At 37.9% G+C, this 25,084-nt stretch overlaps 1 protein-coding gene across 1 annotated transcript in view; it reads left to right on the top strand.

Moving 5' to 3' along the window:
* LOC121413919 (protein held out wings-like) overlaps positions 1-25,084 on the top strand; it is a 65,565-nt gene that overhangs the window by 20,908 nt on the left and 19,573 nt on the right. The window contains exon 2 of the mRNA XM_041606923.1: positions 9,215-9,345. Within this exon, the coding sequence (XP_041462857.1) occupies positions 9,215-9,345 (131 nt within the window). The remainder of the gene's footprint in view (positions 1-9,214; positions 9,346-25,084) is intronic.

The following is a 25,084-nucleotide window of genomic DNA, read 5'->3' as shown; positions in this document are numbered from 1 at the left end:
TGAAACTTGAGACGCGGGTAGCGGAAGAATTGAGCCGTCGACTCTGGAGACATGAATATTCTTCTTTCTCTTTTTTTTTCCGTATTAAGTATTCTCTTTGCATGTGGGTGCGAGACTATAATTTTCATGTACGAGGCTGTCAGGAAAGATGGCAAGATGGACAGGTTTGTATGATGGATGCTTTCCTAAGAATTGGGCCATGTTATTCACATGAAAATCCCACAATATCTTCTTGATTCCCCCCAACTTCTCCCTTCTCTACAAGAAACTTCTCATTCTAGCCATGCTATTTTAATTTCAAAGGCAGGATTTTCCATTCTAACTAGCTATATAGTAGTAATCTGCACTTTGCCGCCTTTTTCGAAAGTCTAGAGAATGAGGTTTTCCATTAATGTGAGATTTTATCCCTCTTAGATTTCATGTCCAGTACTTTTAGTTCATTTGGAGCAAAGTAATCGGGGATGCCACTTTCAGAATAAAGTCTAAATTTAGACTTAATCAACCTGCATCCAGTGATGGAAAAAGACATTTTTTAAAAACGAAATGGCTCGTTCTATATACATGTAGGTGATTTTCAGCCTTTTAAAAATCAGTTGTGGTTGCAATAGAAGTTTAAGTCTATGCTATCTCAAACAGGCAATGTAGATCATAGGCCTATATAAGGTGCAAAAACAAAGTTTGTCCATTTCTCCAATTCATATTCTTCATTATTATTCAACACATTTCTTAGTTTTAGCATCATATGAAAATTATGAATCACAACCTGAAAAGAGAGATAGAAAAAAGAGAAGTATAAAAGTTTCCCCAAGTCTAGTACATTCATGAAATGTTTTGAAACCAGAATATTTTTGACATCTCGGTTGCACTTTTCCTGGTCATTGGAAGTTTGCATTGCTATGGGGAATGTCACAAATAGTTCCAGAGTACACATTGCCACCTATTGCTATGCAAATTACAAATCCCTTCGCATATTGCTTCTTCAAGTGGTGACAACCGGTGAGAAGTAAACAAAAACCGAAAGAAGGAGATGGATGGCTGTTGTGGTGGTAAGAAATTGCTACAAATGCAACGCCTTTCTCTCGAGTGCCCTCCTCCAAGGCTGTCCTACCGGTACAGAACCTATGCAAATTGTGCAAGATACGCACTTGTTAATGTGTGGGACCGAAGCTTGTTCTGCTGGTGGGTAAACTTGCCAAGTGTTTGTGAGACCCTCGACTGGCTGCGGCATGTTCTTTCGGCTTGTGTGCTTAGTCAAATATTTCGGAGATGTCAAATCGTTGTATGATGATCATCTCACTCACTCAGTAGGTGCTTTCATACCCACACATCACACAAAATACAGTACGCAGTATTTTATAGCACATTGAAATTTTTCCTTATGCTACCAGGCCAGGGATAATATCCCTGATGCAACCATGAAGAAATAAACTTCCAAAAGTTCTTGTAATGTAGGAAAGTTTCTACTCACTTGAGGTGACATACTCTCCTATTACTATGGGAAAATAACTGATATTTTCTCACCTTGTTAGATATTCATGATCAGAGAATAACAAGGTATTTTATTCTGTTGTTGGTGGGTATACACATGTAAATACGTTACTATTAGTGTCTGATCTTTTAGCACTGGCAGGGTATACCTTTCTAATCGGGCAGTCAACAATTTTCCTCCAATTTCTTTATGTCTAGGCCATAGGCCTAGGTCTTCATGTGTATGTTGCAAAAATATTGTATATTTATGGTTTTTGAAGTGAAATACACTGTAAAGCACTATTAACTTTTGGTAGTTGCGTGTACACTCATCATGATAGTGTAGCTCTAATCATCTTTCACAATTTGAGATACAGTATATACAGTACAGCATTCACTCTTCACTCATGTCCTACTTTTCTTCCCTCCCCTCTCTCTCTTCCCCTTTCTCCTCCTCTTTTCCCTTCTCTCCTTTCTTGAGTTGATATTATAAAGTCAATGGGAATTTACAGTCATTGCATTTGTACCCATAATGACAGACAGGTTAAGATGAAGAGAGCTTTTTGTGGCTCCGCTGAGTACTAATCATGCTACTCTAGAAAGACAAGGAGTTACTAGTGTATGGAGTCCTAATAGAGTAGAGAGATTCTCCTTGACACACACCATCCTAAGATTTTTGCACTCACATTTCAGGCTTTTGAACTCACAAACATATTCGTTTACATGAATTCAGATTGTTTTGCAGCAATTGTTGTTTCGGTTCATTTTCTTAGATTGAAAGGAAAAATATATATACATGTATAGATGGATAAAACGTGAGTGAAGATGAATAAGTGTAAACTTTTCTACTTGTCTCGAAATAATACTGAAATATCTTTCTTGTGTATATTTTTCATAATAATAATATACATTTCAGGAATTCCTAAAAAGTAAACGAGCGAAGTGATGTACCCTTTTTCCCCCATTATTTGCATTTTCAATTACAATATTTTTAACCACACCCCTCTGGCAGGCAACACTATAAAAAAAGGCACCAAAGCATTTTTGGTTTGAATAGTATTTCATAGAACTATGAACAAATGGTATTCACATTCATCATTTTTATGGTGTCCTTGAAGAAATAATTGCTGAATGCCTGAGCGGTACCAGGAATACCTGCTATGATAATTACCGAGAGCATAATCTGTTTGCACTGTATAGTTGTCAATGATTTCAGAAGTTCAACAAGAGTCAAGGGTAAATGGAGTCCATAGATGGCATTCCTGTTAGACCATGTTTTCCCAGTTTCCAGAATCCATCCTGATTAGCCCACGTCGAGATTAATCTCATGGCTCAGTGGTAGAGCACCCGCCTCAGAGATTGGAAGTCGTGGGTTCGATTCCCGGCTGAGTCATACATGTACCAAAGACACCATACCAAAAACAAGGGACCTTCTGCCTTCTTGTCGGGCACTCCATGGCTTGTTGAATAGTAGGTCCATGGTTGAATGGAGAAGGGGGTACTAATGACATCATGCAGTGGTCACTGGGAGAAAAATTCAAAAGAGCTGAAATGGCTACCCTATGTAAATGATATTATTACATGTATTATCATTATTGTAATCTCAAGATTCATGAAACTGCATCGCTATATAATCAGCCTGAAAGGATGATTCTCACTTGAGCATGAAATATGACCTTGGTGTGATAGTAGAGCATAGATTTTGGACTTTTTGTACAAGTAGGCCTGTATTGATTATTCTTAGCCAAAATCCATGTAGATCTTCACTTGCATCATGGACTTAAATAGGGGAGATGTTACATGTAGGTCTGTGTTTGCAATTGGATATTGTACCATATATCTCATTAATTCTCAAAAAAAAATCTTTAGTTGACTTGGGATTGTAATCTGGAGATGAAAACCCACAAAATAGCTTGCTATTTGCGTTTATGTATTACAATCCTTTTTTGGGGAGCAATAATTTGCTGCATATTCAAACAGGATTATATTAACATTTTGGCTGATTTGGATTGGCATCATGCCACCACATAAAACTTGTTTGGGGAGGAGAGCGAAGGAATGTGCTGGTACGTGAATATCATGTATGCCCCCGAACAAGTCGAAATATGCATAGAATAGCAAATTTCAAAATTGAATTTTTAATCAGACTTTTTTTTTTAATTTGGGCCTTTAAAGATACATGTGCATCTCATTGACATGCGCGTTGAAGTCTTCATGTGTTACGAAAGCAGAGTTTCCTAGAAAAGTTATTTGCCCACAAAATAATGCAGGTTCAGTTGTTGGTTAATTGGGTCATATCATACACTATTAAGCCACATTGCTTTATGAAAGTGAAACATGAGAATTGAGTTGATGGCTGTGCCAGTGCAAGTGATATTTATTAATAGAAATCTCTTCATTGTTTGACCTTACATGTACAATGTACACTGGCCCTATTCACATTGCAAAAATCAAAATGTCAAAAAATGATTAACATTTTAATACATGTATATTTGAACAAAAAAAAGCCACACAAAAAAGAGTGAGGAGTCACATGAGGGCCTAGATAAAGTTTACTGCAATTTGCCCCCTCCCCTTAAAACAATGTATATGTATCTACCTCTGCCCTAAATCCAGCCCCCCCCCCCAAAAAAAAAATACAATTATCTTCTTGTGTGAAAGCCCTTTTACTGCATTCAGCATATCAAAGAAATAATTTGAGGGGAAGTGTGGATTATGTCATTAGATCTGTAGAGATCAAACGGATTGATTCCTGCTGTAATTCGGCACAAGATTACTCTTAAAAAGTCAAACATGGGGAAAAGGTCATGAAATGAAAAGAAACAGGTACATTTCCAAGTTATTCTTTTATTAAAACTGTAGGCCTATATTCATGTGAACAAGTAGGAAGGGAGCATGTAATATTTGTGAAACTGGGGCTGCGTTTATGCGACCTCAACCCAGAATCATGATTGGAATCACGATTTGAATCATGATTCAAAACAGCAATATGAATCACGATCCGACAGAATCAGCGTTTATACGACCATCTTTCTAACGCTGTTTCTCCCTGAATTCGGGCCGATCCAGTGCGCATCACAGTGCGCAGTTTGACCCAGGAAGTATAGGTCAACATTTTCGCGCGTGTTTCTAACTTCACGTACGTCGGCTGCTAGATTTTTGCTGCCACCGGAGCTAACGCGCGATCGTTTGTGCAAGTGCAACTCGGCTTCCGAAAAATAAAACTTTTACTTCCAGAATTCCGTGTATTGTACCTCGTATTGTTTTTGTTTACTTGTATTCAATCTTGTCGGTTCATCAAAAATGGTGTTCGGTAGCCGTAGTACTGAGCACGAATTCTGTTAATTTTGTCTCGACAGGCGGTGCCACATCTCCGTTGAAATCCCTCCCTTGCAAGCGCCGCTGAAAGGGACTCGTAGATCGCCTTATATTTCTGTGAATCCCGGTAAGGGATGCTTGTGCTTCAGGCTGAGCCCAAAGCACAAGCAGAGCCCTGAGTTCGTCGTCAGTCCAATTTGTGCCTTTGGAACTTGAAGACATGATTGATGAAAACAGTGAAATCAGGGTGACCAGACGTCCCGTATTTCAGAATATTGAACAAAATGTAGTTAATACATTTAAAAGTGACGAATTTTCATTAAATAACCAACAGCTGACGAAGCAGGGACAACAATTAAATCGATAACTGTAAACTTTTGCAAGTTCTGCGATGATTTCTTGCTAATACATTGCAAACGAACTGGTCTCCTGCCTGTGTGTGGCAGGCTACTAGCTAGGCATGGAGGATCGAAGCAAATTCTCAATGGTGCAAACACCTCACATGATAAACAGTTTTTCCACCAAAATAATCACAAAATCGGCGGGAAATTCTTATAATTATACTATGGATTCTCAGTTTAATGATTTGGAGATGTAATCGGAGGAAAATGTTATTGACTTTTCATAGATCTAGCCTAGTTGTTTCAGCTTTCGTTTTGAGTCTTGGTGTGCACAATGCCGCGATGTTTCATCTAATTTTTAAGTTTGACAATATGTTTCACTTTGAAATTTTATTCATTTCTAAAACATTTTATGTTTAAAATTTTAAAAATACATTAAAAAAACACCAAATAAAGTTATGATTTTTATTAGATGATTGGATTTTTTGTTTACTTGAAGTTTGAACTTTTCCCTTTTCTTTATTTTATATATACCCTATCCTTTCTGCTTGCCCTTTTTTGTTCCATCTATCTTTATTTCCTATCTTTCTTTCCTCGACATTTTCTTTTCTCTCTCTCTCTCTCTCTGTTCATTTTTTTTTCCTTTCCTTCTTTATCCAATATACTTTTTTATTTCCTTCATTCTTTCTTTCCTTATAATTACCTTGGCTTCCTTCTCTCTTCGTCTCCTGTTTCTTTTCGTTCTTTCTCTCCTTCCATTATTTTCTATTTTTTCGTTCTCTTCCCCTTCATTCTTCCCTTCCATTCTTTATTCCTTTCTTCATTTTTCCCTTCTTATTCTTTTCCCTTATTTTTATTTTCTTTCTTTTGTTTCTTTCAAAGAATGAAGGAAACATGTTTATTTCCTTCATTCTTTGTTTCCTCCTTCTTTTTCTCACCTTTCCCCCTTTAATTGTCTCCTTTATTTTGCGAGACATTTATTAATCTTCCCTTCCTTTCTTTCTTTCTTTCTATATTCATTTCAAAGAATGACGGAAACCTTTTTTTATCTCTTTTATTATTTCTTTCATCCTTTTATTCTAACTTTCTGTTATTTTTTTCTGTTTTCCTTTATTTTCTTTCCTTCCCAATCATCTCTTTTCTTTCTCTCCTTCATTCTTTCGTTCACCTTCCCTTCTAATTCTTTATATTTTTTTTCAAAAGTCTTATTATTATATCAGAAGTCTTATTATTATATCAGAAGCCCACACTTTGTGTGGGCTTCTTTGTTGATCTTCGTTTGTCAATTGTACCGTATTTCATTTTGTGAAATCTGGTCACCCTGAGTGAAATATACAAATGACGCTACAGTACAACCCCGGGGTACAATACACAGAATGATAATTCCTAAATGCACATGACAATTGGCATATACCGGTACACTGGCAATCTGCTACACGAAAATTAACCTGCACGAAACACAGCGCGCGCCTTTGAGTCGAACCCGGAAGAAGCACGACACAATGACGTCATAGAATCATGATTCAAATCACGATATCGTTTATACGACCCTTCTCGTTCGTGATTCTACAGAAACGTCTTTCCAAACGCCCCTTTTTCCGTGTTTCATGTTTGTGATTTGAAAGACGTTTATTTCCACTTTCGACTAAACGCAATCGTGATTCTGCAGAATCGTGATTTGAATCATGATTCTAATCATGATTCTAGGGTAAAAAAGTGTCGAATAAACGCACCCTGGGTGAGCTGAACATGCCAAAGTCACAATTATATGGTAAATTTTACATTAAAAAAAGTTTTAAAAGGGGTAGAAACGCACCAGTGTAGTATATTGTAAATAGAGTTGTTTCTTTTTCATTGACTTTGGCTTCCTGGGACTTCATCATGAAAACAGTGACAATCTGATCAAGTTGGTTACAACTAACGGCAGTACATGACTGACACTCCAGATATTGTGAATCACAAGAGAAAATATGTAAACAAATATTCGTTTAGACTTTTCTAATCTTCTTTAAAACCTCAAGTGTACTTCAAGGCTTCATGAGGTCAAGAATATTGTGCAAGTAAAGCAAATTTCTTCAAAATGACAAAAATGGGGAAAAGAACTTCCACTTTTGATAGCTTTTTAACAGGTGACAGTATATATTGAAGGGCAACTACCTTTTTATACAGCCTTTTGTGGATGAGGAAAGCTTTTATTATTCCACAAAGGTCATATTTACAGACCTGAAGCCAAAAATATGAAGTAAAAAATAAGATAGGGATTTTTTCTGCCAGTGTTGGGCTGCAAATGCTTTTAGACCTCTGTCTGGAATACCCGATCTATACTTCAGTGTTTGGATTTGTTGTGATAACAAAATGACAGGCGACTAATTATTCAAACTCCTGGAGCATTTTTATTCAGACTTACAATGTACTGCAAGTTCTCACACGAATGCTCTCGCTATTATTGTTATTTTGTCGACATGATTTGATTGAGATTAGACCTATTTGGCACCCTGTGAAATGGTGACAGTGTGAAGAATATGCCAGTTTTGAAACCAATTGACAAGTCTTTTTTTTTCCAAGATGCAATACACTACGTGGTTTCAAACCGCCTAGATCACAAGAATCCCTGTTAAATTACGAGAACTTGTTTTAGGCTAAAAAATACCCATTAATTAATTATTTCTACATTCACACCGCCCCGAAGCATACCCTTCGGGATAAGTTCCTGAAGTAACGAGCATGCGCAGTATGGTCTGATAAGCAGCCATGCTCGAGATTCAAAATCACTAGCCCAGCAGCCACCCACAGCTCCCACGCCCAACGACACGCTGGACTAAAAGTTCACGTAAATTGCTTTCACACTGCGACCTTGGAAAAATCCCCGTGAAAGTTCTCGTAATTTCGCCAAGTACCTACTATTTAGCGGGTATTTTCTTTCGGGGAAATTACGTGTAGTTTGCTTTCACAGTACCAAGATACCTGGTATTTTCTGATCGGGGTAAATTTCCCGATCAGAGAATACCTGGAACTGACAAACTTCGAGGCAGTCTGAAACCACCTATTGACTCACAAGTCATACCAAAGAAATGTAAAATGGAACCTGGCTTATTGCTTTTTGTCTTTGGTACCAGGTGTCTTGCTCGGGTGTGGCTATTTTTATGGTAGTAATTCAAAGTGTAATATGCTTTTCACACTGCATTTCCTTAACCCAATACTATCCTTAACCCATACTATCTGCTCAACCGTGGTTAATGCCTTAACCCCGGACTATCCCTCAGCTCATGAATATTGATGATTTTAGCATACAGAGCGTGATTAACGTGCAATTCGACTTCTATGATTGGCTAATGCTTAGCCCCACTTTCCTTAGCCCTGTTTCGTGTTCACACTGCATCTCTTAGCACCGCAATTGTGGTGCTAGCACCACAATAAACCGGCTAACCCTGCTTTTTTGCAGGGTTAGATAGTACCGTACTATTTACCCTGCTAGCCCACTTTGCTAAAATGTAGTGTGAAAACGAAGTGGGCTAAGCTTAACCCCGGGAAATTGGTGGGGCTAAGACCCCCCTTAGCCCCACCAATTTAGGACAAAAAGTGCAGTGTGAAAAGCATAACAGTGTATCCATGGTGTGAGTGTAATATCGGTGTATTAAAGTGTAATAAAAATGTGTGTGTCATGGAAGTGTGTCTGGTGAAAGTGGAATCCAAAGTGTAAAGTGTAGTGATAGTGTAAGTGCAATCATGGTGTGACTGTAAGTGTAATCTTGGTGTGAATGTAATCATGGTGTATAAAGTGTAATCAGAGTGTAAGTGTCTCTGGTTAAAGTGGAAACTTGAGTGTAGTGAAAGAGTAAGTGTTATCATGCTGCACATATTAGTACAATCTTGGTATAATTTTAATCAGGGTATAAGTGTTACCATGATTTAAAGTAACTTGATTAGTCAAGAAACCGTTTGCATTTCTTAATTTTCTTAATTACCATGTCATGCAACTTATCAAAGTGATTGGGGAAGTAAAATAGGGGACACTGTTAAATCTTCAGAGACTTTAAATAATTTGAATTAATGATTTGCTTATGATTTTTGTTTTTTATTTTACCTAGAAATCAATCGAGTGAGGAGATCACTGTACAGTATTCCATCAACGAGTCAACCTCTTATGCTACCGGAAGCCAAAGGTTCCCTAACGCAACTTTCAAAGAAACTTTATGTTCCCATCAAAGCATACCCAGATGTAAGTTTATGTATTTATTCACTGGTTTGTAAATATTTATTTGGCACTTTGAAGCATGTGTGCATAAGTAGCATAGTAATAATACATCAATTTGAGTACAAAATAAAAGTTTCAAGAGATTATACAAATTCAACTTTTTTATTACAGTGTACTCAGTAAAGAGGGGGAGAAAACTTAATCACCTCATTCGACGACCCCCGCCAATGAAACAGTGCATTCAGAAGACTAATAAACGTGCAGCCTAGGGCTCCTGTTGTAATAATGAACACTTTGACCGTGAGTCTTTACGCTTACAGACAAGACTACTCGAATAAAATGAAAATAAAATGAAAATGCAGAAAGACAAGACTACTCAAGTAAAATGAAAAGTAGACATTCAAAATTCATATTTTACTTAACAAATATTGTAAACAACTCCAATATCACTTTCATGAAAGAAATTGTTAATACATTGTACCTGGATTGTAAAGCTGGAGTTGAGGACACTTGACACCGGTACTCAAATGATGTGAAATCACCATGAACATGACTCAGCGTTATTTAAAGAATTCGATAGAAATTTTAAGGAAATGATATGCAAATAGGAAAGGCTGAAGTGGCATTATAAAAACAACTCATGAATACAACTGTTCATCAAAATATGGGTTTTCTTTCAAAAGTCATTTTTCAGCCTATGATCTTAATGTATCCTGAATAAGTATCATATCTCCCCCCCCCCCCTTCTCTCTCTCTCTCTCTTTCGCTTTCTTTTTCCTCTTCTCATCTACAATATAAGCATTCAAGACTTAAATGTAAGACTTTCATTTTCAATACCATTCCATAGTTATCTACATTTTCAGTCTTTAGGATACAATATTTCTTACATGAAATGGCACAGAAGGGTGGGGGGGGGGCAGTGAGAGACGATCTTGCTTCGAACTGTACAAGACAAAATAGCTTCAGTGATTTGAGGAACCCCATTACCATGTTATGTCCACCAAGGGAATAACTTTCCACATTAAGCTCTCTGCAAGGAGGCGAGTATATCTACGGCCATCGTAACGATGTTGCATACCCCGCACTTCATCAACGAACTCTAATGATGCATGTCCTTGTTGGGGGCGCTTAGAGCATCGGTGCGCGACAGGGAGGAGAACTTAAGCGTGAATGTTGTGACTTCTCTGCCGCCAAGCAAGTACATTTGCGAAAAGATTCGGCTTGTGTGCGGATAATTGGGGTAAAAGAGAGACGCAGGAGGTCATTTCTGTCGTGTTGTGCTGGTCTGGAAAGAAATAGAAACGTGATTAGATTTTCTCGGAAGTTGAGCTTCTCTTTATGGATGGTAAAGCTCTGCTCTGTAAATTCATGGTCAGATTACGCATGTCATACACTTTAGGCTTTAATTTTGATCAACTGGAAAAGAAACCAAATATGGGTTTAAGTATTAGTCCAGCTTGCGTTATTACTGTCAAATCAAACAAAGTTTGGTGATTAACTATACTATAGGGCTGATTTTTACAATTAGTTTCATTTATCACCATGTTAATAATACCAGTCCACTGTATGTTCAATTTATGAGGTTTCTGTTACTCTGTTGAAATCAATCCTTGATTATACATGTGTAGGTCGTTTTCACTTATGTTTGAGACCTAATGGGGCCCTTATTTCTTTCTGTAACAAACAACGAACCATCAAGGGGCCTCCGAGTAGAAGAGGACCGTTCGGACGATGATTTTCTATATTAAAGTGACCTGGTTAAGTAATTATTATGTTTCACCATATTCAGGCTCGATCAAACTCCGCGGCCTTGGCAGGGAAGTGTGCATTGTGTCTGTAAGTGCGATGATGAGAAAATCAGCATGTTGCTCGCCAGCTTGAAATCAACCTTGGCTTGGTTTATTGTAACGAGCCTGTGGCAAACCGAAGCAAAGTGTGAAGTCTTGGCATGAATGCTGACTTGTAAACCCTGACGAGGAAAGCGAAGCGAATTGCGATAACCCCCCCCCCTCCAATACCAGACTCGCCACAGAGCACCGACCTCACTCATCGTCATATTTGAGTTGGCCTCAAAGTAAAATTGATGCACACATTGATTGCTTTTAAAGATATTGCGGGTGGCGAGCTCTGGGATTTGAAAATTGGATTGTGAAATACATTTGGGCAAATAAAACTGCTTTTGGAGTGAATGGCATACAGACAAAACATCAAAATAGAAGAAGAAATTCACCTTTCCTCCCACTTTTATGAGATTGTGGTCATGATTTTGCTCGGTAATACAGGTTTATTTGTGGAATTTCCATTGCTAATGCTCTGGGGCAGTAGTTCAATGTATTTTATTGAAGCAATAACAATGATTCAAAGAAGTTATTGGTCACCACCCATAGTCATAGCCAAAGAAATGCTTCTGTTGATTTTTTTTTATTTTGTTTTTGGGGGGTGATCATGTTTGTTTCATTATCCGTCATTATTCTAGGTTACCAGAATTTTCATGGAACACTTTTCAGGGAGTGAAATATCCCCCTCCAAAAAAACTACCTGCAACTTATTTCAGAATCCCAAAACTGCATTGATAATTAGTGTAAGTCAAAGAAAAAGAAAATCCTGTTGATATATTATATGAAAACGGCCACTTTCATGAAATATTTTACTCAGTACTGCAAGATTTTAATATCATTTCTCTTTGCAGCATTTGTAAGTATTGTTTTCTTTAAATTAAGATCTGTCAGACATACATGTATTCATCTTATTTAGGAGATGGATTGTAAAGTACTTAAAGCCTGTGTATAGCTTTGGTAAAGGGTCAATAATGTGATTGATAATCGAATATCATTTAATATGACAGTCTTACTGAAGCGTAGAGACCGTTAGATATTTTTCCAACTGCACATCTCTGAGAAAATTTCAAATATTTAAATCTTGGATATATAGCGCCCTCTCTCGGCGATGCTTGTTTTAAATTAAAAAAATGGGCATTCAAGCACTTATCTTATAAATTTAGTGATTAGATATCCAAAAGTTACAGACAAAGAACATATCTTGAAAGTTTCAGCCCATTCCATGATTTGGAATAGGATTTAATTGAAAGACAAAAACACACAGATATTTTAATTTGATCGGGTGACCCGATCAAGTTAAATTTCCATGTAAAATAGCAAAATTTATCCTGTAAAACACATTTTCATTTCATATCCTCCACATCATAACTGTTATAGGGCATACCAATTCATATTAGCTAGCAATGAATTGGAATAGTGATAGGTGCATTTTGGTGGATTTACCAAAACTATACACAAGCTTTAATACCCCAGCTCCATGTACATGTAGAAGACCGCTCAATGGCATTCATCATCCATCCCTTACGGCAGCCCCATCAAAAATTCATTGCGGAAAAAGACTTCCTATTCAGTAATTCATTATATAGGCTAAAAGATACCTTGGTAATGACAAAAATCAATTGCATCTGGAGGAATAAAAGAAAGGAATGGGCTTTGTCAAAAGATGGATCTCACGTAATTGGATCCATTTGTCACCTTTCATTTTGCATGTAAATGCCGATGCGCTGTTATCTCAAAAATTGTTGTAAGAAAATATTCATAGCATTGTAAATTGGGTGTTTTAAAATGGATGAATAATTGATCTTGATGGAGGGTTAGCGATGGCTGAGTAATTGGGGCATTTGTAGAGACATTGTTAATCTAGATTAAAGTTAGTTTTCGAAGGAGATCGTGTGATCAGCTACTGTCCCGAGAGTAGGGCCTTATTGTCTTTGGGTGCGTTCATACAGAATTTTCAAAGGCGGATTAGGCATCATGCAGAAAATGCAAAATTGAGGCTTGTCTAGAAAGAAGGCCTACAGTTTACCAAATCTGAGTAGCATTTTTGGTAAAAAGAAAAAGGCTCTCAACAATGTTCTGTAGAGTCCTATATGTTAAAATTTTATTCTACTAACAACCTTTTTGTGTATTTGTGGAGCAAATTGAAATGCGGTACCAGAATAATTCCCTTGAGAATGATTTGATATGCACTTTTTTATATAAATATACAGTCTGGACTGACATTTCATACTTAAAATGCAACAGGTTTTCATTTTTCAACTTTCATATGGGCCATTATGTGAACTTGCCTCACAAAAATTCCATGAGTACATTAAAGGTTTACACTATACCAGTGTAAACACACCCACATGGAAGTGCTAGCCTCCTCCTATCTGGGAGGATGTTGTTCTATCTGATTGTATACCGCCTATCGTCTATTTTCTCATGTTACCCCCACCATGCCAATGCACTTTGAATGTTGAAAGAAAAGCACCGTTGCTAATTGATCTAATGTTGAACTACATGTAGGCCCCAACTACATATTTCCGATAATTGTGGAGCTCTGTGGTCTGGTGGTTCTGTCTCTTGCCTTTGATACAGAGGGTCATGGGTTCAAATCCCAGCCATGATGTAATTTCATTCAGCAAGAAATGGATCCACATTGTGCTGCACCAAGAATCTTTGAGCAGCTGCAGCAACAAGTTACCGTAGGGCTTAATCAGCACCTAACAAATGAAGTTTATTACGATTGTTACTGCTTAAACTTCAGTAAAGGGATATTGAAGTTTCTAACTTTTCTCCGGTTAAAAAAGAAAAGAAACAATGCTACGTATTTGTGAAGTATAAACTTTGTGTACACTGTACATACATGATTAATCTACATAAAATATCCATTTAAAACATTGGTTTCCCTTGGCAAACAAAAACATTTTGATATGTTTTCATAGAGTACTACTGCTATGCTAGTTTTTGGTCATGAATGATCCAGATAGGTTTCAATTACTTCATTTTCAAAACGGTATTTTCCTTTGGAAAACAAAACACATTGCTTGTAGGACTCACTGAATACACTTATCTCCCCTGTGTTATGGCATTTGCTTGTTCTTGATTGCTTACGTAAACCCCCTCCCTCTTCAGAGCCAGAGTGCTTTGTTTTGTGTTGAAAATTTGCCAATTTTTTCCCTCCTGTTCATCCCATCCCCTAAGGTTTGTGTCATGAGTTTTGTTTTCTTTTTGTTTCAGGGGTTCAGTATTGTTCAAAAGATTATGTCACATGTTGCCAAAATGACAGCGGGCTTACAGATACGTGCAGTGTCACTAATTAATGTGAAATCCAAGAACATGAGCTGTAATACATTGTTATGTGGTAGAGTTCAGGAAGAAAGATATTAGTTTGACAAGGTTTTACGTTTTTTAGTGCAAAGTTTTCGTTTAAACGTTATTCCTTTTGTAAAGGATGGGCAATGTTTTTCTCTATGTTGTGATGCTTTGTCCTGTTTTCGTTCTCGTATCGTAAGAACCTTTTGATGATTCAACGTCAAACTTGGTTCAAGTATTATGATCTGAGTTTTTACTGTAGGGGTGTCAAAGAGGTCTTACTCGATATTCCAGACAAATACATTATTCTGGTGATAACGAACAAACCATCTAAGGGTTCAACTTCAACCTTGGCTTATGTTTGCAATTTTGCATGTGGCATTTAACCACTGACCCCTCCCTCCCCTGTGCTTGAATCCTGATCAACCTCCTTCTGATTCTCTGGCTCCCTTCCTTGTGAGATCATCATGAACTGTCTCCTGATCTCCTGTGCCCTCTCCTCTCTGTCTCAATCCCTCTCCCTCTGTTTCTCTGGGTCCCTCTCTAGTGAGATCATAATGTACTGTCCCCTCTTCATTGTCCAGATCCACCACCCTTTGTAGTTTGTTCCCTGACTTCTTTTCCAAGTGAGATCATTACGAACTGTCTCCTGATCTACTGTGCCCTCCCCTCTCTGTCTCGATCCCTCTCCCTCTTTTTCTCTGGCTCCCTCTCTGGTGATATCATTACGAACTTTCCCCTGTCCCTTCCCCTCTGCTTTTGTGGCTCCTTCTTTAGAGAGATCATAATGTACTGTCTTCTTTTCTCCTGATCCCTCACCCTCTGCTTTTCTGGCTGCCTCTCTTGTGAGACCCTTATGAACTGTCTTCTGATGTTCTGATCTCCTGTCCCCTCCCCTCTATGTTCTCCTGATCCTTTTACCTCTCTTTCTCTGGTTCCCTTTTCAAGTGGGTTCATTATGAAGTGGCATGAGGCCAGATCTGGTCTGCTTCACCATGCATACAAATGCCCTAGTAGATCTATACAAGTGCTCCGACTCCACACTCCATCCCACACGCACAAGGCACACATGTATCTTCTGTTTTGATATTCAAGACCAGCCTTTCCAAGGAGTGATGTTTGGAGCGTAAACAGTCGCCGCCGAAAGCCGATCCTGCCAACTATTTATTAGCTTTACCTTTCCCCCATGCTCACCCGTTCAGGTTTACCATATACACTTTACATGAGGAATAGGCAATGAAATCGTCACCTTTCTTTCTGAAGGATGGGTAATGTCAAAATCCTACCCTGTCCACATACATGTAGGCTGTGGCATATAACATTTTGAAAGCTAATCAACAAATTTCAAATATTTGTGCCATGTAGGCCTATGATTTGACAGAAGCCTTCCTACATACGTCATGTGCACCTTTTCAAGCAAACTTTTAAAGAAAAATTTAATTCAATCATTCAATTCAATGTTTTTATTTACAAAAAGAAAACAAAATTGATATTCATAATCTATATCGATGTAGATTCAATGCAAATATAATAGGGGAACAAGTAGAAATTCAAACGTGAATACAACCACAGTTTACAGCTTGTAATCATTCTATTCTAATCAAGGCTTAACTATCCCTGAATTTGCACTTTCCTATTCTTTCAGCTTCCTGGTTAAAATGATTGACTTTCATCCAATTCGTTTTGCAACTGGAGCGTGAGATGTCGATGTTGGTCTTTAGGTGAATCGTGACGCTCTTCACTCGTTGGGGTGAGAGAGAGAGAGAGAGACGAGAGATGAGATGTTTGGGGAGAGATCGACAGATCGCTATGAAAGAAGATAATCGTTGATTAAAAATGAGATTGAGTTATAGAAAATGAAATGAGAGAGGGAAGGAAAACAAAGTGCAATAACTCAGTCTGATTATTTGTGCATTGTTCCTTTACGCTTTCTTTATAATAAATTACACATTTAAAACATACAAAATTATTTAAAAGAGAAAGGAAGTTCACTTGATGAGAAAGTAAATTGATTTGGAGATTAGCGGGAGAACAAGTGTAGAAAGACAGCAATGTGAGCAAGCAGTGTTGAAACAAAAAACATGAATTATTAAAAAATGATAATGAAGAGAGAGCTATAGAGAGATAGAGAGTTTGTTTTTCTGTAGTGTTTTGAGGAAATATGGCCAACAGGCCGGGAAATGAGTCCAGGAAGGAAAGAAGACCTGCACTGTCTATCAGGTCCATGATTAAAACCATTCAACTTTTTTTTTTGAGAAATCAAGAAATATAACTCTGGTCTTGATGAAACTGTTTTAGTTTTTAGTTTACAGAGGAAGAGGAAACAGTATCACAAGGAAATATCGATTTTGATTCATATAACATGCAAACAGTAGTGCCTAAAAACTAATTTGAAATAAATGATAGTTTTAAAGCCTGTAAAAGTTATTTGTACAAAATATACGCACAAATCTTATAACCCCCCCCCCCTCTGCTCCGTTCCTTGTCTGGACCCTTTTGTGATTAATGCATGCATTGACCTACATATTATTTTCTGGCATATTGTAGCTCTGAAACACAGTCAAATATGTGTGTCAGGACTGATTTTTTATTGTTTAGCCCATTCAGAGGCCGTTCTCATTACGCTTTCTAAAACTAGTTTACTGGAAGCTGATTCAGGAAACCGTTTGGAAGATCGCTTTGCTAGCATTCCCAATTGATCACACGAAAGTGGTTTTCAAAATCACTCCACATAAAGCGCCCTTGTTGCTATGAAAACGCTCTCAGTGGGGTGACACGTTTCATGCGAAATTCGAAACCACAGCATAGGCATTCTACACCTGTTGTGTGGAGTAGCGTGCTCATAATGTGTGAAGATCGCTTCCCGAAAAACAGTTGTGTCCTCACGCTAAAACCAGTTTAACGAGGCAAAGCGATCGTGAAAACTACATCGCGAGGTGGTTTTCCAAACTGGTTTGGAAGATCGCTTCCAAGACTGCTTTGACCGTTCTCACTACGCGTTAAACTAGTTTCCAGTAATCCAGTTTTAGGAACGTAGTGAGAACAGCCTGTAAGACTGATGTGGATTTATGTGAACCAATAGCTGCTGGGCTGTTGTATTTCTATAACATGTCATGCCCATGGCTAGAAGGCTGAAAGTCCCACTTTTTATAAAGTCTTTGCTATGACTCTGCCATCGGGGAATGGAACCCATGACCTGGTTGTTTATGAGGTTGGTGGCATTATCACAAACACAACATGAAGATGAACTTCATTTATACTTGTACATGTAGTATTACTTCAGCCTGCATAGTTCTACTTGTGCATGATGAATTATATTAGGCTGGGATTCTGTGCAGAAATGGCTTTTTAAATACCTACGACCTTGCATGCTTGGTGGGTGCCAGACAGAAGACTTTTAGGTATGTCCTTTGATGCGAAGAAAAACACATTGTTCAAATTGAATCACCCATCTGATCGTCATCAAGTCACTTTTCAACCGAAAGTTTACGCCTCGCGTACATGTAGCCTTGGTGAAAAGACCAAGTGTATATGTTGAATGTGCTCCTGTCCTATCGTGCTTCCTGCCTAGTTTGTAGGCACAAACACATGATATTCGCATAGTGCATGTTGCAGAGTCTGAATGTACACCTAGAAAGTTTGATTTTTAAGTGTCGAATTCATGAGTTTATATCTCTTTCAAAGACAATTTCAACACACCAGTGATGAAAAATTACAATTGTATGTTGATTGGCGTTTAAAAAAAATATTTTGGAGAAAAGCGTCTTCATGGACAGGGGTAGCCTGAAGACAAGGCCCCTTCTGAGATATCTGGCAAGTGTAGTCTCAGTCCCTGCATAGTGTGGACAATTAGAAGTCACAAAGCCTTGCCAGAAGGCTAGAACGGGGGTGTCACAACAAATAGAATCTCTTGTATTACTTTGAGTTGATGAAGGATAACATGTGAAAACTGTTGGCCTTCAGAGGTGAGATTTATGAAGAAGCTTGTCTTTGGTTATTTCCCATCACCACACGCTCAAGTGGTACCTGGCCAGATAGGATGGTTTGTTGTTGGTTCCCTTCTACATGTATATCAAAATAGATCATTGGAGAGGTATATCACTATTGAAAAAATGATAGATTCTTACAATGAATGACAGATTCCAGCCAATCAGATTCAAGCATTCCAGTAGCTTGTTAGTGAAATTTGTAAGACCTTTTGCTCTGTTACATCAGAGATTGGCCCTTATGATCAAGTAGGCCCTATATCTGTATTAAAGTATATGGCAACCTTGTACTATCAATATTTAAGTGTATCTCTTTATGTCACACCCCCAGGCTTATAGTATGTAGCGGCCAATTTACATACATTGTTATTGATAAAACTACTGAAATGCATCTGACTGGCTCAGATCAAATTGATCAGTGAAAACCCACTGACAAGATGTTTGGTGAAACCCTCCCCTGGTGATTAGTGGGTTTTTCGAAACCATTTCAAACACATCACTTCTTCATTTCCTAGCTATACAGTACATGTAGCTATAAATTGATGTGTAGGCCTGTCCTATATAGGACACTCCTGGTATTTCATGCCACATGTACAATGAAAATCCCCTCTCCAGGACAGTGGGATCATTACTAGGTGGTTTCAAACCGTCTCGATCATAAGAATCCCCTTTAAATTACAAGAACTATTTTAGGCTAAAAAATACCATTAATCATTTCTGCATTCACACTGGCCCGAAACATAACCTTCGGGATAAGTTCCCGAAGTTAGTATGCGCAGTATGGTCTGATAAGCAGGCAAGGCGCGAGATTCAAAATCACTAGCTCAGCAGCCACCCACGGTGCCCGCGCCCAACTACACACTGGGCTTAAAGTTCCCGTAAATTGCTTTCACATTGCCAAAATACCTGCGACCTTGGAAAAAATTCCGCGAAAGTTCTCGTAATTTTGACAAGTACGCCTACCTACTATTTAGTGGGGTTTTTCTTTCGGGGAGATTACGCGTAATTTGTTTTCACATTGCCAATATTACCTGGTATTTTCTGATCGGGCTCAATTTCCTGATCAGAAAATACCTGAAACTGACGAACTTTGAGGCGGTCTGAAACAAGCCGTGAAATAAGCAGCTGCAGACCAATTTTTTTATGGCTTTATGAGCGCGAATTTGGTCTGAAACCACCTAATGTAGCCTAAAACAAATTGTGAAATCATAAGCATGCAACCAAAAGTGAATATTATTGCCACTAGACCATTCACGTCACCATTCCTGGGACAGGGTTAAAGAATCTTCAGGGGAGCATTTCATGAAGCAAAGAGTCGGTGAGTTTCAAAGACAATTCTGCTGTGAGCCAATCAGATTGAAGGATTTCAGTAGCTTATAACATCTGTCAGTGAAAATCTGTGACAAAACTCTTTCATGAAACACTCCCCACATCCCACATATTTGATCTTTTGGCAAAAATCTTATTTCCTACATTTCCTCAAGTAATTTGGAATGTCAGAGCGGGATGTTTTCAGTTTGTGAACTCTCTTTTACCGATCGAAACAGCAGACGTCCACCCTTGTTTCTTTGAAGTTGATCGAATTCAATTTGTTTGCAGCATTGCTGAAGAAAAATACATATAGATTTATTTTATGGGAGGAAAAAGTGGTTAGCGAGGCCCAGGGATGTTCAAATTCACTATAGATTTTTAGTAGGCCTATATAGTCTGTTGGTTTGTAGATAAATCATTGCTGCGTCAATATCTACTCGCCCATGATACTAACCTGTACTTTATTTTATAGTTAAAAACTTTTTAACCAGGTTTAGCTTAATTATGTGCAATTAAATTGCGAGTTGCTTTGCCATTCCAATGCGAAAAGTCCAGAGCCAGGTCCAAAAGCCCCTCCGAAAATCTTCCAGAAGTGTCATCCCCATCTCTGCCAACAAAAACTCATTTATCACAAGAACCAGATCCCAAACTGGAACTTCCTCACACCCCCAATCATTTATATCAAGATCACCGAAACCTTCAGCAAAACATACTTCAAATATTAAAAAAAAGAAGCAAATATTAAAAAGCCTCTTCTCTCACCGCGCCAACAACATTGCTTCACTCCATGCCATTTTGGCTTCTACTGTACTTTGGGATGTTGGGCAGTAGACCCAAAATAGAAGAATAGTTGATAGTTAAACCTAATTTATTTTTGTCTAGCGCAGGAAAAGTATAAAAATTTGAAGTCTGTGTGATATTGATATACACCCTAGTACCATTTTACCAAAAAGAAAAAAAGAAATAATCATAAAATATAAATGTATTTTTTCACTGCATTGCATATGAGTAGTTCCCTTCTTTGATTAAGAATTGGCATGGAATTGTTATCACAATAAAGGGCCTCATGTAGAACTTGGCTTCAGTTTACTTTAAAAAAAAGGTCTGCAATGCCCTCTGTCATTTACATTGTTGGATGGGATGAGGAAGGGGCTTCAGTATGTGAACCTTGATGGCTTTGAGATTAACATGGACATGATTAATCCATTGTCTTATTCAGGTCGCAAAAGATAGTTTTCTTTGTAAACCAGATGCTGTGTCCATCACAAGCTTTGTGTGTAGAAAATTTTTGGTTATACCTCAAAAAGTGTATTCAATTTGAGTCTGAAAATCGCTTTACCCATTGTTATTCTGTATTAACTGGATTAAAACTCGAGTTTGAGTGTTGCTATGAAATATTTCCATTATCATAATTGCAGTTCCACTTTCCTGGATCGAGCCTTTAATCTATTGATAAAATTGGGGTTACTCCCTGCTTTATTTTCATATATATTTTAATATAATTCTGTTGGCCTATTTGCAGTTTTTTTTCAATTCTTTTTAAAATGTGTACTGCTATCTTCTTTTTTCATTATCAGTTTCTAAAGATCAGGATTAACATTTTATATAAGTATTATTCTACAGGTTTGGGCTATTAAATTATATAAAATGCTTTACAAACGATCTACAAAAAGACAAATAAAAAAAAGAAAGGTATGGTTACATTGTACTACCACTACTAAATATATTGAAAAGTGGTTATCTGAAGAGCAGAAACATGAAAAGCTTTGTTGAATTAAAATGTACAGTATTTGAATTTTCTTTTAATAATACATTGTACAGTGTAGGACAGGCCAGCACCCTGGCTTATTGAGAACGTTTTAAGTGGGACGTGATGTCAGTTCAATACAATGCCATTTACAACTATGATCGTCTAATATCATTCCTTTTTGTAGTCTTACATATGTGTACATAGTTGCTTGACGATCCATGTTGGTAGAAAACATGCTCCAGAAATCATCTGCCATCATCAGGAAATGAGATTGAAATTGAAGAAACGACTCATCCTCCGATGGGTTAGAGTCGCCTCATGTCATGATGCAGTAGAAAATTTCATAAAGAGGCTATAAAGCCCTTTATACCAATCTACTCACTAGGAGTGTCCTTGTATGAAAATGAGGAGATGCATAAGAATGTTGGGCGACTTGGCTTCTCTACTTCTTCCAATCAGTGCTTTGGTGTCAATTTATACATGAGGCTCATCCCCTATGGACACAACTTAACACCTATCGTCGAACCCACATGGGACATCATTCTCCGTCTGTATGTAGCCGAGAGTGTTCTCGTCGTCGGAAGCCATGTCGGTCTGCTGCAATGCAGCGGAGCGGGTGATGACACGGTAAGATGCCTCGGCGGAGTGGGATCCGACGACGACGACGATCATCAAATATTGATACAGGATATTTTCGGCACCGCTGGATGAGAATAGCATGATGAATTGATATAGGGTTGGCTGTCAGATGCTCTCATAACCTGTAGAACAGAAAAGATCTGCATAGGACATCAACGTGTGCTATTAGTCTTAAGAGATCACTTCAAGAGGCCTACATTACTGCTTTTGATTTTGTGATGTTATTAACGAGCAGCTCCCCCTTACATGTAGGCCCTATATTGTTATATGAAAATAAATTTGACAAAATGCCATTTCCCAATTTAATTGAAAGAGCTTTTATTTAGGCTTATGCATTCCGTGTGTCCCGAGACACATTTCATATTCCTTTCTTTCGGTAAAATTTGTTATTCACCATAATGCAAATTATGATTGTTGATTGATAACGTCTGCAATCACTCAATTACACACAAGCACCAGGTATTTTTCTCATAAGCTAGGCATCTAATCTGTTACATGTAGTTGTCTAGGTCTACATATTCATTTACGTGTAGACTTAATATATTTTGGTTTCAGAGTCTGAAGACCTTATTAATTTTCAGGAAGTAAAGAGTAACCAGGTTGTGAAAAACAAAAATGTTGAAATTGAAAGTCTCTTGCAAATAACTGTTTTGTAATGATAGAAACACGAGTGTCGGGTTCGTTACTGGTATAATTTTGTTTATCATTGGCAAGTTCGCCGTCATAGTTTTAAGTAGTTTCAGGCTGTATTAATTAGATTGAAGGAGATTAACACTTTGGTACTGTACATATAGGCCTAAAATACTTAAATGTCATTACAACATTGAGCCTTCACACATCCCAAATTTACCTCATTCTTTTCTTCATATCACTGAATGCCTGACAATTATGTACGCTTTCATACCTAAATAATGAGAAATGTAAGACAGAGTTATTCAGCAAAATGTTAACATCCTTTTCAAGGAGGCTGTTCTCACTACGTTCCTAAAACTAGTTTACTGGAAACTAGTTTAGTGGAAACTAGTTTAACGCGTAGTGAGAACGGTCAAAGCGGTCTTGGAAGCGATCTTCCAAACCAGTTTGGAAAACCACCTTGCGATGTAGTTTTCAAGATCGCTTTGCCTCGTTAAACTGGTTTTAGCGTAAGTGAGGACACAACCGTTCTTCGGGAAGCGATCTTCACACATTTTGAGCGCGCTACTCCACACGACAGGTGCATGATGCCTATGCTGCGGTTTCGAATTTCGCGCGAAACGTGTCACCCCACTGAGAGTGTTTCCATAGCAACAAGAGTGCTTTACGTGAAGTGATTTTGAAAACCACTTTAGTGTGATCAAGTGGGAACGCTAGCAAAGCGATCTTCCAAAGTGGTTTCCTGAATAGGTTTCCAGTAAACTAGTTTTAGAAAGTGTAATGAGAACGGCCTCAAGAAGACTGTAGGCCTACACATTCGTCATGCCCAGTCTAGTTGATTGGATCTTGAAGAAGCCCTGTATCTTTGTTTCTTCAAAGTAGAATACTTGATGGGGATATTTATTTGAGGAATTTGCTTTCAGTTGGCAAAATGAAATTTGGCCTTCTTGGTAATAGTTATTGCTTAAAAGAAAATGTATTTTTTGTGCTGAAGGAGATGTAAAAGCATATCTACATGTATGTACTAGTGTACACTGGTGATTTGTCCTTCACATTCCATCACAGCAGGTTGCCAGTGAGAACACACCACACAAAGATACAATAGAAACGCCATAGAATCAGTCCAGTTGCCTTCACACTACATTGGCTTCCCTCCTCAGCCAAGAGATGAATAGAGGAGCGAAAATACTTTGCTTTTCTAAACCACTCCTTTCATTGGTCCTGATGCCTGCCATTGTTGCTGCTATTGTTGTAGCCCCAACCCCACTGAAGGGCTTGGTGCTTTGTTCTCAGATTAAAGGAGTCTCTGGTTCGGTGCCCTTCTCTGCCCACTCTCTCACTATTCATGTCTCTCTTTTTTTAATTACAATGAGATGCTTGTTTGTGCACTGTTTGTATCCAGCTTTTTCTCCCATGTACTTGCTGTTTACTTCTCCTTGCCTTGCTACTTTCTAATCTACCCAGAAAATCCCTTTTAACTTTTTTTTTTAATTTCGGGGTGGGTAGGATGCTAGCTGAGGAGTTGTAGCCGAAATTGGCTTTATTCTTTTTTATTTTTCTTGGGTGTTATTGGAAATTTCTATAATGTAGGCTGTGAACGAAAATATGTAACCCCTTTCCTCCTAAAACCCCGCCCCCCTGCCCAATTTTTTTAAATAAAATAGGGCCTACATGTTCATGTACTAAAATCCTTAATGTGATTGGCCGAGAGCGAAGGTATCAGCAGAATGTAAACTTGATAAAATGTTACCTATATGTAGATTACCAGATTTAAAAAGACCCTGTGTGAAGAGATGTTCTTTCAATCACTTGCCTGTAGAAAAAACTAATATGTCTCAAAGATGAATTCAACATTAATTCACTTGCTCAGGAAAGTGGATTTTTAGCAAGGATGTTCAAATGAAATCATTCTTTTTTTTCCAGCAATCCACATTTCTGCCATGTTCAAAACAAATCAGTACTATCCAGAAAAAACCCATTCATTCATTTCCTCTTTAAATGCCAATTCCAGTTTTGGTAAAACCATGAAAACAAATTTTTTTCTTTTATTTCAATGAGTCACAAGAAAAAAATGCAAAACTTATTATTTTGTTCTTCTTCTGTGTATAGGACTTAACCATGGTCGGTAAAGTAGTGTATTACATGTAGGAGTAATGTGGACAGGTCAATGAGCCTGATTGTGTGATACTTTGGTCCTAAGCAACCGTTCTTTCCACTCAACAAAATATACCATTTGATTTCATACATCCTATTGATAGGATCATGATTTTCCTTGCAGAGGTTGCAAATAATTGCAGCTTTTATTGCGC

The sequence above is a fragment of the Lytechinus variegatus genome, chromosome 4, assembly GCF_018143015.1.
Source record: "Lytechinus variegatus isolate NC3 chromosome 4, Lvar_3.0, whole genome shotgun sequence".
In the NCBI taxonomy this organism is placed as follows: Eukaryota; Metazoa; Echinodermata; class Echinoidea; order Temnopleuroida; family Toxopneustidae; genus Lytechinus; species Lytechinus variegatus.
Note: the sequence above shows the minus strand (reverse complement) of the source record. Positions and strands in the feature narration are given on the sequence as shown.